The 14,286-nt window shown below is 35.3% G+C and overlaps 1 protein-coding gene across 2 annotated transcripts in view; it reads right to left on the bottom strand.

Annotated features, from left to right (window-relative positions):
* LOC138714925 (toxin Tbo-IT2-like) overlaps positions 1 to 14,286 on the bottom strand; it is a 154,527-nt gene that overhangs the window by 3,236 nt on the left and 137,005 nt on the right. For both annotated transcript variants that reach the window (XM_069847211.1, XM_069847212.1), the window contains exon 2: positions 1,860 to 1,923. In XM_069847211.1, coding sequence (XP_069703312.1) covers positions 1,860 to 1,923 — 64 coding nt within the window. The remainder of the gene's footprint in view (positions 1 to 1,859; positions 1,924 to 14,286) is intronic.

Below are 14,286 nucleotides of genomic sequence, written 5' to 3'. Positions count from 1 at the left end.
AAATAACACACAAGAGAAAAAAAGAAGAAGAAAGAGAAAAAGAGAGGAAAAACACATTTAATATAAATTGACAATCATACAGAAGCCAGTGATATTCAATAAAAACATTAATATAGTCGACAGAAATAAAAGGTAAAAAAACACGTTTGTTAATATTATATATCATGAATAATTTTATAAATTTATTTTTCAAAAGCTTCAATTTTGGAATGTTTCAAATTTGGAAAATGATTTGTAATTTTATTATAAAATCTTGGGCCGAAACTAGCACCATGTTCAAGAGCTGAACTTGTATGTCATTTAGGCTCAATTAATGGGAAAGTAGACTTTGTCTTCGAGTACGATGTCAATTAGATTTATGTTTTATTTGATTTCTCTGGTAATAAGTTAGTAAACTATATTTATAAATTTCTTCAATAGTTAATACAGTACTTTAAAATCTGTATAAATTAAATTTGTTGGGTAATCCATATTTTTGGTTAGACAAATTTTTATTAACCTCCTGTGTAATAAAATTAATGGATTAAGTACAGATGATACTACTCCAACCCAATTTATTATACCATTATTCTCAATGCCTCCTTAGTGATAAAATTTCGAAGTATTATGAATTTATAAATTGTCTTTCTTATACTTGTACACATAAAATCAATTTGTTTATCCCAACGTAAATGCTGATCTATAATAATTCCTAAATATTTGACTTGTGTGGAAGGTGTTATTGGTTCGTTTTACAAATGAATGATCATCAAAATGAACCAGATCCAAATATTAAATGGCCAAAGTGGAGGAAGATGAAAGAAAATAAGCAAGACGAAATAAGAAATATTAAATATCAAAGTTAAAGGTGAAGAACATATAAACCATGTTGGGAAACTGATTCCAAGACGTGTGAAAACAACTATAATAATAATAATAATAATAATAATAATAATAATAATAATAATAATAATAATAATAATAATAATAATAATAATAATAATAATAATTTTTATTGAGCATAGTTTATTGTATTATTATTATTATTATTATTATTATTATTATTATTATTATTATTATTATTATTATTATTATTATTATTATATACTTGATATACTTGATATACCTGATGTGCCAAGAATGAAAAAACTGAAGGATACAGATTTAGGAAGAGAAAAATATAAACATAATAAAATTGCTTTTCTTGTTCAGGAAATCATTTCTACATTAAGTTTTTAATTTCATAAAACACTTATAAAGTATTTACTTGTCTGTTGATACAGCTGACAATATGAATTAAACATGATTTGATATACTTTTTTCAATTAATGTGTGTACATTTAAAATTTTCTGGAAAAAAAGTAGTTATGTTCAAATGTTTTCTTTTCCTAGAAACAATATAAAAGAGAACAGTGAAACTTTTTACCAAAGTTGGTAGATATACAGAGATACCTATATATAATATGTCAGATTGTTATATTGTAAGAGAAACGTGAGAGATTTTTCGTTTTCTGAAAAATTAATATTTTGGACTTATCTAGTTTTTGCTACCAACCCTTGAATTGTAACACAATTCGTTTGACACAAATCTACGTACAACTAAATCGTTTATTAATTAATTACAGTGAAATAAATTTAAAATAACTGAGTATGGCAATCTACATTGCACTGTAAATACATTAATGTATTTGGAACAAAATTGACCTGTTAAAACGTAAACTGCTTTGGAAACTTACCGATTACTAATCATTACATTTTAGACATACAAGGAAAGTAGGTTTCATCAGTATTACTCAGGATATTTATTGTACTTGAAGGAAGTAGCCTATGTGAGTCGACCTATGTTCTTCTCGGCAGCCCACACTACACAAAGTACTCACTTCTGGGCTGGGTCCTGCAATAGTCGTTCCAGGTTATTCTCGTTGTAGTCTTCTATCCCCTCTTCTGAAACAAACAAACGACAGACTCGTCATTAAACCAAGTCCACGAGTGTTGCTTAGCAACTGCACTTCCCTACATTTCAACTGTTAGAGAAATCGCTAATGATTCACTCTGCTTCTGCTTAACCACAAGGTGGTGGCTTTGGCATGGTTAGATTTTTATTAGTTGCAATGCCAACTTTATTGCATTAGAAATTTATACTACGCTCTTCTCATAGGAAATACAGACAGAAATTATAGTGATTTTACCTGAAATCGATTTAGAGAGTTTAACGGAAATACACGTTTATACATTCGTCTTAATGAGAATAATATTATTTCTGACGTACAATCTGCAATCTGTCCGTGTCGCTCTGTTACTATACGGAGATTTCTACTAAACTATTATCCCAGTTTTGTTTGTTATCTGCAAGTCAGTTCATATATAATTTATTTTTACGATCAAACAATAGAGAAAGCGTTACAAATATGAAATATTGTGATATACGACATGAGACGTGTTTTATTCTAGTATTTCAAGTCATTTGTTATCGATGGTAAAAAATTGTATTTTTGGCGCCATAGAACGCTCATTTATACCACTGTGCAACATAATGAGGAGCTCTGTAGCAAATTTTCTAGATTTATATTTCTTCAAAAGAAGCTGAAAAAGTCTGTTGGTTTAAATACCTTAATCAGTGGTTATTATAGCTACTTTCATATCTCTTTAAGTTATGGAATTTTGTTATGGGGAGATGGTAGTGCTGTATAAAAATGTATTTATATTAGAAAAGAAGGCTATTAGAATTATAACATTGTCTCTACCTACTGCCTCATGTAGACAATTGTTTAGGGATCTCCTAACTTTGACTCTACCATCTATGCATATGTACGATTATATGAAAGTATTTGTCTGGGGATTCTTCCTTCAGGCATTCTTTCTATATGACAACCATTTGTTTCTGTATTGTTCTATTTTGTCATTTAGTGATGTAATCTCCAGTTCATTCCTTATAACTTCATTTTTAATTCTGTCTTGTCGTGTACATCCTTTCACGTATCTAAGAAATTTCATTTCATTAGCTTGAATTCTACTCACGTTCTTTTTTATTGGTACCCAATTTTCGGATCCATATAATAGACTAGGAAGAGCCATAAGCTTATAGAATTTCATTTACGTTTCTTTCGTTGTTTTTCTTCTTACAGTGTTTCGTATTGTTCCACATATTGAATTAAATTTTTAATAAATATTTACATTAATTTTACAGTACCTGTTAATTTATGAATTTATTGCAATGAAACTGAGGATGTATAATCTAGTGGCTCATAGTGTCAATAATTGTAAATGTAAACTTCATGTAACGTTGTACTTCATAAGGTAGCTTACAGTGGTATAATAATTATAATATGCCCTATCCACTGCTTCGTGTTTTAGTGAAGTTATATTTAAAATATTAATATTTATGTATTGTACTTGCATAACCTGCTTACCATTTATTATCATGCCACCTTTCTGAACGTTTTTTGTTTTTCTGTATTGTTAACAGAGAAACAACATCTTGCTCAAGAAAAAGAAAGATAGATCCTTCTAGTTAGAAGAAAAATATGGCACTTTTACAATTTATGAACATAAACAGACAAGTAGAATCCATTGAACAGAAATTTTCAGAGCCAGGCCACGGTTTAGAGCAGGTGGTAGATGCTGTGCGCAGTGTCGTAGAAACAAAACTGCGATTCACAGAAATGTTTAGTTTTGTTTCACTATTACGAAATCTACAATGCATCAAAACCAAGAATGTTCACTTAATGGTACATGAAATGAAGTATCAAGACTTCAACTATCAACATTCAAAAGTTAACATGAAATTTTCCAACGTCTCTTATGCAAAGATGAAGCATATTCTGTACACACAGAAAAACTTACAACTTCAATGTAGATTAGGTTTTGATTCACAGTTAATTTCTGTAAAATTAGTAAAAGACATAAAAACAAGGGCATAAGCTGTGTCACACAATCATGAAAAGATCTTGCAAAGTACACCTGTGGTAGCTCGAATAAAAGAGACTGTAAAAGTATCACAAGAAAATAAAAAAATATCTAAAATCAATGTTAGAATACATGTCTGCAATTATGTTGATTATTATGAGAAAACTGTTTTGAATCTTGTTTTGTAAAAGAGTAAAAAAAATTAATTGGAGATATACCCTTTATGAATGTTACAAATTTCTATTTCTTTCCACTTTTGGTTCTATCTCTAACACAAATTATGCTCCCGAATTACTATGTTGCAACATTTATTTATTTTTATTGACTGATTGTAAGTGTTTTACAAACTACATCTTAGTTATAATACTTAGTTCATTAAAACATATTACAATATCCCATAATTAACTCATCAAACTTCAATTCACATTTTCTCAGTTGTCCAAGTACTGAGATAGAACCATTGAGAACTGAAGCGACGAAATGACAAGGGAAATTGTAGTTCATCACATATTCATTATATGAGGTCTCGCCATCCTCATTGAATATTAACACGACTACTATGAAGTAGTCAATGTGTATTATCACCATTAAATCGAGAAAAATTCGTTCCGGCACCGGGAATCAAACCCGGGACCTCTCAGCTCTGCGCGTTGAGGGCTCTTTCCAACTGAGCTATGCCGGGACACGATCCACGGTGATAATACACATTGACTATTTCATAGTAGTCGTGTTAATATTCAATGAGGATGGAGAGACCTCATATAATGAATATGTAATTTATTAAATGTTTACAGTTATCACAAACTGTTGTTGAATATGGCCATAAAGTCATTTAAATATGCGCTCCTGCATATTGACTTACATAGGTTTAAATGCAGGTAGTAGGCCGTAAAACAGTACAATGAGAGGAGTTCGACCGGCACCGTGGACCGTGTCCCGCATAGCTCAGTTGGAAAGAGCCCTCAGCGCGCAGAGCTGAGAGGTCCCGGGTTCGATTCCCGGTGCCGGAATGATTTTTTCTCGATTTAATGGTGATGAAACTGTAGTTATCGGAAAGAGTAGATTATGCAGCTCTTTTGTCTCAGGGGATCGTCTGCCTTTGAAGTCTGGTCCCTATATGGAGCAACTTTCAGCTGATAAAACTGATCTGGACTGGGATTGGAACGCTCGATATTAGGGTATATTATGGTCTAAATGGCTGAATATTCGTCTTTGAAGAAGAAGAGTACTTGTTCTAAATAAGTGATACTCCATGTCGGTATTAACTCTCGACACTACAGTGCTGGGTCTTGTGTGTCTAATTGAGATGAATACTATCGAACTAGTCTGAAGAGGCAAGTGGGTGTTGGAGCAGGCTGTACACTTCTGACCTTTGCCTTCATTAAGCGGGAACGCGTGTGGCTGCTGGTCCTCTGAGAGTCCATTCGTTACGATCATTTACTCCAGGGATGCTAAAACCAAGACTCAAACAGTTTGCTCGACTATGAAACTGTTTCCAGCCTCAATGATCTGTGTTGTTACACCTTCACTCAGCCACACCGGTCGTGGTGTATGAAACAGTGCGCAGCTTTTGTGTTGGGTGTGTTCTCGAATGTTTACCTTCATAATATATGTTCAAAGTTTTGGCTTTCCGTCCTTATAGAAATTTGTAGATCAGCATTAGATTCACAAGTTGCAGGACTCTTTAATTACTGTATATGGCCATCATGACTCAGGATCATTCATTAACATTTCTAGGGCCGATTTTACGAACATGCAGCCACGGGGCTCAGTCGGTTAAGGCGCTTGCTTTTCTATGACAAATTATCTAGCTTTAATTAGTGAGGTAATCTTTTCGTACTTTGATTTTTATTGTAATTGTAATTGTAAATTTAATACTAATTGTAATTTTATTCTTCATATTATAGTTGGAATCTCCTGGTAGAGGGCAGAGAAGGCCTGACGGCCTTATCTCTACCAGGTTAAATAAATAAATACTAATACTAATACCGGTCTGAAGTTGCGCTGGGGCGCGGGTTCGATCCCCGCTTAGGCTGATTATCTGGTTGGGTTTTTTTTCGAGGTTTTCCCAAACCGTAAGGTGAATGCCAGGTAATCTATGGCGAATCCTCGGCCTCATCTCGCTAAATACCATCTCGCTATCACCAATCTCCTCGACGCTAAATAACCGAGTAGTTGATACGGCGTTGTTAAATAACCCACTAAAATAAAATAAAAATTTACCAACATGTTATAATCACAATTAACTAATTGTAATTTAACTTAAATACGTAAACCATTTTTGTTTTATGATTTTAATTTGTACTCACTAGCTAGCTAGCTAGTTAAATAAAATAAATAGTGGAGTAACGATTAGCATGCCTGGCCGTGAAACAAGCGGGCCGGGTTCAAATCCTGATTGGGACAAGTTACCTGGTTTAAGTTTTTCTGGGGTTTTGCCTCAACCCATTAAGAGCAAATGCTGGGTAACTTCGGCGCTGGACTTCGGACTCATTTCGTTGGCATTCATCTCATTCAGAAGCTAATAACCATAGTAGTTGATAAAGTGTCGTAAAACAACCAATTAAAAAAAAGTAAGGTAATCGCTAGACCACCAGAGACATCCGTTGATAGTTGTTATTGTGATACACTGTGTTACGGTAATGTTTACCTATGTCGCGAGAATAGAAATTTATGCCCATCTAAAGCGCAAGTCTAAAGTCTGAAACGACGACTATAGAGAATGCCTCCATAGACAATGAGTATTCGAATCCCATTTATGCTGGTTTATTACTTAGTTGAGTTTTAACGAGGTTTTTCCCAGATGTAAGGCGAATGTCAGGTAATCCCATGACGAATTCTAAGATCATCTCGCCAAATTTCATTTAAATAACGTAAACTGGGGTAAACTTGACCGCTGGGGTAAACTTGACTACAAAGAAAAAAGAAAGATTTAAATCTTGATATCAAATACACTGAATATATATGTTTAAGGTTCACTATTTTTCTCTATTTCTTAAGCATTTTTTTTTATAATTCCAAATCACAATTATTAGGGCTGATATAATGATTTAAACTTTTTTTTTTGTTGTCAAGTTTACCCCAGTTCACGGTATCACTAATGCCACTGTCAATAGATATCGGATCAGTTGATAAGTCGTTAAGTAACCAGTTAAAATATTCACTGAAACGCCTGAACCAGTCTGATGGCGTCGTAACGCTGATCCCCTCCCTCGTCACCTTTTACTCCACTTATTTCTCTAGTTATTGACTTCGCTGTTATGCCTTTTCTTACAAAAAAAAAAACAGACAACACCAAACTCCAATGTTATCTTCGCATATTCTCGATTACAAACTGAGATATGGTAATGTGCATTTTATACTAAAAGTATATTATATAACAGATATAAGGTGGCGCGAAAGTCACTTTACACTCTACGTAAATAATAAGCAAGTTCATGGAAATAACGTACGAAATTTGACGCCAGTAATTTACTAGTGGCGTTTAATGTCGGCATCAAAGATATACAGGATGTCTACACCGAAATGCCCTATTTTTGTGACGCTCTCAATGAAAAAGAAATAAAGATAAGAGAATTGTATTCAGAAACAAAAATCATATGAGGTATTAAATTTGTAACAAAAAATCACAACACTTCCACGTGAGCCCCTGCGGTGCACGAAGGATGTCCAGTCTGTATTCGATTTCTGTCCAGGTTCGTTACAACATGTCCCGAGGGATACCAATGGCTTCCGAAGTGGAATACATCCTGTCCTTTACTTAGCCTCACAAAAAGAAATCCAACGGCGTGATGTCAGGAGAATGTGGAGTCAAATTCACGGACCCATCTCGTCCTATCCGACGCTCTGGGAATGCGCTCCGTACATCCAGCGACCAGTGGAGTGAATCACCATCTTCTTGAAACAACAAGTTTGGTTGTAGGAGTTCAACCTGGGGAAAGGTGTACAGCTGCAGCAAGTCCAGGTACGTCGTTCCTATAATGGTCTTCTCGGCAAAGAAAAACGGTCGGAAGCTCATGTTCCTCCGTACCGGATTGTAGAAGCTTTGGTACCATCAATCCGGAAATGTTGGAATGGACCTGGACGGTATTCGAATACAGACTAGACATCATTCGTGCCAACGCAGGGGCTAATGCGAAAGTGATGTGATTTTTTGTTACAAACTTAATATCTCATAAGACTTACATTTGTGAATAAAATTCCCTTATCTTCATTTATTTGGTATTGAGAGAAAGATCAAAATAGGGCATTTCGGTGTAGACACCCTGTATAATCGAAGTTTTACAGGTTGGTAACAAAACAAAAGACAAACATTTAAATTGGTATGATAGATATTCGAAGTTTTCGAGATTTGGTAACAAAACAAAAGACACAGAGTCATATCATAGATAAGCAAAGTTCTGCAGGTTGTAAACGAAACAAAAGACAAACAAAACAAACGAAATACTGTCATGTCGCCAAGCATAGCAGATAGTCAGCATGCGGTTAGTGTTACTGTTTGCTTATATGTGGTATCAGGGCTCATGATGCATGTGGTCTACGTTAATGAACTCTACGTCGAGCACGATGGAGTTCCTCCTCATTATAATAGAAATGGATCAAGTTTTTAATCTTAGGGCGATAGGACGGCGTACAGCCATTTAAAAGCCACCACGGTCACCCGATCTCGCCCCAATGGACTTCTGCCTATGGAGTGCGGTGAAACTCAGTATTTGGGAGGAAATCAGAAACCCTTGAAAAGCTGAAGTATTACATTGAAGACGCCTTCGAACTTTAGAAATGGGATGCTGAGTTGTGTCTTCGTGTAAATCAGAGTGTTTCACACAGACTCCAATATTGAGTAAATGCAGAAGAAAAACACTTTAAACACAGAAGGAAGTGAAAATAAATCATTTAAGTAACTATTACAGAAAATAAATTATGTAAAGTGACATTTTGACCACCCGGTATATATCCATATCTGTATGTGTGTGTACGCGCCTTTAGAAACCAACTTCACAAACTAGAAAATGGATGTAAAATAATCACGCGTTGCCTAACAACATAAAACAAATGCGTAGCCCTCATAAACTACGTTGTAGAGAGTATAACACTTTCAAAATATACCCGTGTTATGAAAATATGACACTGCGACGCTTTCATTTCAGTCACACCACTCCCTTTGTGAAGTTATAATTAAGTCTTGTGGACAATTGCAACCCCTGTAGTTATGCAACCAGCTACAAGTTGGAATTATAAGTTCTTATTGATCAGGTAAGTTCATAGGGGACAGCGAACACGTAATCAAAATGATTGAAACCGCAAGGCTAGTCTGGGAGATCGTGGTTTCCATTCTGGATAGAGGCGAGGGGATTTTCTATAGCAAAGTAACACAAAGGGATTTTTATAGCAGAACTGCGGTTGAGGTTGTCACACCTGTCACGTCTAATCCAATTACCTCCCTCCAGGATTTCAAGTGCCTCACAAATATAAAAATCTCTATACTTTCTGTCAGGTGTATTGGTATAGTACTGGCATTACATCCATTTCTAGACAGAGCTGTCATTTTTCATAAAAAAAAAGACAAGACGACTAGGGATAAATTGTAGGATTGTAAACCGGAAAGTCATAACAAATTCACGTAAACATTTGGGCATGCTCTCTTTGTATTCAGACATGTGTCGCCCTCTGTAATCTCATGGTGACATAATTAGCATGGTTGAAACTCGACAAAAGGCAGAGGAATTTTAAAGAACAATAAAAATACTCTAACTTGGCGTGCCGTTCTTCGAACGGAAAATAAAACCAAAATTTTCGAGTCGTATATTCATGACAAGTGAAATAACTCTGGTTATTAACTCTCTGAGGGCTAACGTCTAACTGGAACACCTCTGACGGATAGGCCAGGATACAAAGGACGAAGTGTGTAACGCAATACATCTTAAAGAGAGCAGAATTTAAGAGGGGAGACGAATAAAATTCCGAACATTTCTAGACGAAAATAACTTTTATCGTTTTACTGCAGAAAATAAATGAACAGGTGAGTGGAAAAAGGATAATATCCCAATATTATGGAAAATTAAATGATAAAACCATTTTTCAGGGTTTTGTAAAACCTAGATACTGAGTGTGAAAAGGAAAATATTTGCAATAATTAGCCTTCAAAATTTGGTTGAGTATAAGAATAATATTTCGAGAATGTTACCTTAATTATACCACAGACTGCGGTTGTCATTTGCAGTGGTGCCAAATCAGTTGTTTACTCTTATTGAAAATGCAGCGGAAACTTATTTCGTAATATTTCCATATAACTTCTTCATTTATTTTAATAATTATTGTTAATTTTTACTTTCTTTAGAAATTGCTTCACATGTTTTCTCTTTTAATTTTTTCTTTTATCTTTGTGTTAAATATTTCGCGCCTAGAGAGAGAAAGTCTAGAATAAATCTATGTGGATCATTACTATTATTAAATATCACAAACATTCGCCTTGACTAGTAATAACTTAGGTACACTCATAACAATTTTAGAAGTGTGAGGCGTAATAAAGAAGAGTTGCTAATCTTACTAAGTTATGCCCATTTTAACACGAAAATATTAAAATGTTTGCACCGCCACACTATGAAGATATTAAAAATAAACAGTCTATCTGTATTATAAGTTATATACATTACTAAATGATTCAAGACATGATTTATTTTCTTGTGGAAGTGAAAACCTTTATAAAATGTAGTAAAGAGATCAATGAAAAGTTACATAAAATCTGACTTGATAGGTCATCATTAGTTTGATATCGCATGACCACTTATTCAAGAAGAAGAGTTAAGTAGCAGTAACAATGGTACTTAAGAACTCGCCTCCACCTACAGCTTTACAAAATTAAAATTATTTTTGCGTCATTTCATAATAAGGAAATGTGTGATCCCAAATCAGTGCCTTTCTAGCGATTTTCCTTCTAACACGTTGACAACACTGGTGCCTAAAGAGACAACACAGTCCTCAACACGTTTTTTTTTTTTTTGTGCTGAATTATCCCTCTTCTTGTGAAAGTCGAGATGGCGGAAGTTTACTGTGTTCTGTTATGAAATTACCTTGAAAGCCTTAATGACTCCATAAACATTCCTTTAAGTACTCTGACATGGAGAGGACGTGTAAATGACACCACTACCGAAATCATAACTTCCAGATCACTTTCAAAGGAGTTTATTTGCTGCAGCCGTGAGGAATACTAGTACCGTACTCTCTCCGTTGTTTTCTTTTCTTTAATGAAAGAAAACAAAAGTGAAAGGGTCGATGACGTAACAATATGAGGAATACTGAAGTAACTAATTAGTTCACAAGGTGGAAGAAATCGAATTCTGATGTTTTATATATTCCAACTTGCAGTTATAATGTGAAATTTAATCTAGATGAATAAATAATCAAGAATTTTTTTATTTTAGTAGGTTATTTTACGACACTTTATCAACATCTTAGAATATTTAGCGTCTGAATGAGATGAAGGTGATAATGCCGGTGAAATGAACCAAGGGTCCAGCACCGAAAGTTACCCAGGATTTGCTCATATTGGGTTGAGGGAAAACCTCAACCAAGTAAATTTCCCCGAACGGAAATCGAACCCGGGCCACCTGGTTTCGCGGCCAGACACACTAACCGTTACTCCACAGGTGTGGACAATATAATCAAGAATGATGAATGATGAATAAGAAAGTGAAGTAAGGTAGGCCTAACAGTTAAGTTATTTATAAGTGGCTAAAAATCTGTCATTACTAAATCTGTGAGTGCCATAATTTTTCACGAAGACATAATGGACTTTTAGCCACATATAATATGCAAGTAATGAGGTAAGTTTGGAAGTAAATCCTGATAAAATAAAGTATATGATTATGTCTCGTGACCAGAACATAGTAGGCCTACGAAATGAAAATATAAAAACTGAAATTTATCCTATGAAAAGGTGAACAATTCAAATGCCTTGGAGCAACAGGAAGAAACATGCTACTCGAAAGAAAATTAATACTGACACTTAATTTTATTTAATTTATATTTGTAGTTCAAACTATGTAGAGAAATAATGAGAATGTACATAAATATACATTCATGGGAATGTATACAAATGGTATGCAATTTATTCTTTTTCTTAGTAGGATATTTTACGACGCTTTATCAACATCTTAGGTTATTTAGCGTTTGAATGAGATGAAGGTGATAATGACGGTGAAATGAGTTCGGAGCCCAGCACTGAATGTTACGCAGCATTTGTTCATATTGGATTGCGGGAAAATTCCGGAAAAAATCTCAACCAGGTAACTTGCCCCGACTGGGAATCGAGCCCAGGCCACCTGGTTTTGCGGCCAGACGCGCTAACAGTTATTCTACGGGTGTGGAGGCAATTTATTCTTCTTCCTCCTACTATCTCTCTTCCCATATTCTTGAAACAGTTCTTCACTAAATCCTCCAAGTAGATGTTGAACAGAGTAGGTGATAAAGAACATCCTTGTCGTACTACTGTTCCTATTCCACTTCCCTCTGACATTTCTTCTCCTATCCTGTCTTTGACTCGTAGATACTAAATATGCCCGTCCAATAGTTCAGGAGTAATCACTGTACACAGACAAACAAGAGGCATGATAAAACTCTTTGATGCTGCAAAAATCCATTTCCACGAATATTTTGGAATGGTTATTGTAACTTTTAATTCTCTTTAGCCACCACACACCCGTCAACAATGCGACTTTTATTCTTAATGATTCACCCTACAACAATGGGTATTCCACTCAACACAGCAACACAGTAGTCATTATTGCACTTCACACAGCGACAATGACAATACACGTGTATTATTGAGAAGAACAACAATGTACTCCTAATTTCAACTAATGTTCACAAAGCACTATGTGCAGAACAAAACTGTCAGTTCTCAGTTCACAGTTCTTTCGCCTTGGCTAATTCTTCTAGCTCACTGTTCAAGTTCACTGCACGTCGAACTTAGGTCTTCCGGATAAGTCGCACTCGCCTGGACGCTGCCACAGTTACGGACTCACTCAAGTTCACTGCACATCGAACTGAGGTCCACCTTGCTCGCTGCTGTCCAAGACTTGAAGGCTGACCCCGAAGACTGCTTGCGCTTTTATTACTAAATCGTAACATTCGCGTGGCTTTCCGAACCTTGGAGACGTTTCCCCTTCTCTCTCCGCTCCGTGCCGTCACCATACTCTTCTTTCCCCACGCTCCGTGCCGCGCTACAGCGCCTACGGAAGCTCGAGTTCCTTTTCCCCGCGCCTTCCTTCTCGCTGGATGCGCGCGCACACTCCCGAGGCAACCAGAATCTTCCATCACGGCGCCACAATATCTTGTAGTATCACAATACATTCTCTGCACACTACGTATAGTGAGAATTTAACATATGACATAAATTACCAACACTGAATATGCGAAGGCATTTGATATGGTCAACTGTCAGCATCTGTATATTTTATTACAACAAAGAGGATCCCCAAAGCATTTGAGCAATTCAACGCCTGTATATGAACATAACTTTCAAGGCCAAAACATAATCCGATGTTAGGTATGCTATAGTAACAGAATACGAGAAAGCGGACACAGCTATATACTGTAATCTAGAGCGGGCGGATATAGAATAACGTACAAAATTGTGCATTATGGTTCGCGAGGGGAAATGAATATTGTCCAACACAAAAATAACCTACAATAATCAATTTTAAAGTACTGATCTGAATGAAGGGGAGGGGAGAGCAACGGTGAATAGTTTAGTTTAATGTTTGAGTTGTTTGGACTTTTCCCATTGATAATTTTCAAAATTGTTTCCCCGCTCAATAATTTATTTCCTGTTGTTTCATCATTTCACTATTTCCACTCTTGATTATTAGTGCCTATTATTCCTTGTCTTTGGTGTTATTATTCTATATATTAATTTAGTTACAATCACGGAATTCTTCTTTTTTATTCTTCTTTTCATTCTCTATATTTCATGTTACAACAGCTTATGACATCGTGTGTTCAGTCTTTATATTTCGCACCAATCTGACGGTCGTCGATCAGTCAGTTTCTAACGATCCTCACAGTAGGTTTTCACCTGACGACGAAGAGAGATCCACTCTTCGAAACGTTGTGTTTCAATTTTGAAAATTAGCAATGGAAAAAGTCCAAACAACTCAACCATTAAATTTTAAAATAACTGAGTCAGAACAAATCAAAAGGTCTAGGTCATTGATGTTGATGATAATGATGATGATGATGATGATGACGATGATGATGATGGTGATTAGAGAACGGATTTCTAGTTATGTACTATTTTGTCTGCTACGTTCTAGACGTATGTTATTCAGATATCTCTAAGTTTCATGCACACAGGACCCCAACTATTAAAATTCTATAAGCACTTACAACGCCTAAAAAGCA

The sequence above is a fragment of the Periplaneta americana genome, chromosome 15 (assembly GCF_040183065.1).
Source record: "Periplaneta americana isolate PAMFEO1 chromosome 15, P.americana_PAMFEO1_priV1, whole genome shotgun sequence".
NCBI lineage: Eukaryota > Metazoa > Arthropoda > Insecta > Blattodea > Blattidae > Periplaneta > Periplaneta americana.
The sequence above is the reverse complement of the archived record's forward strand: the minus strand, read 5'-3'. Positions and strand labels throughout refer to the sequence as shown.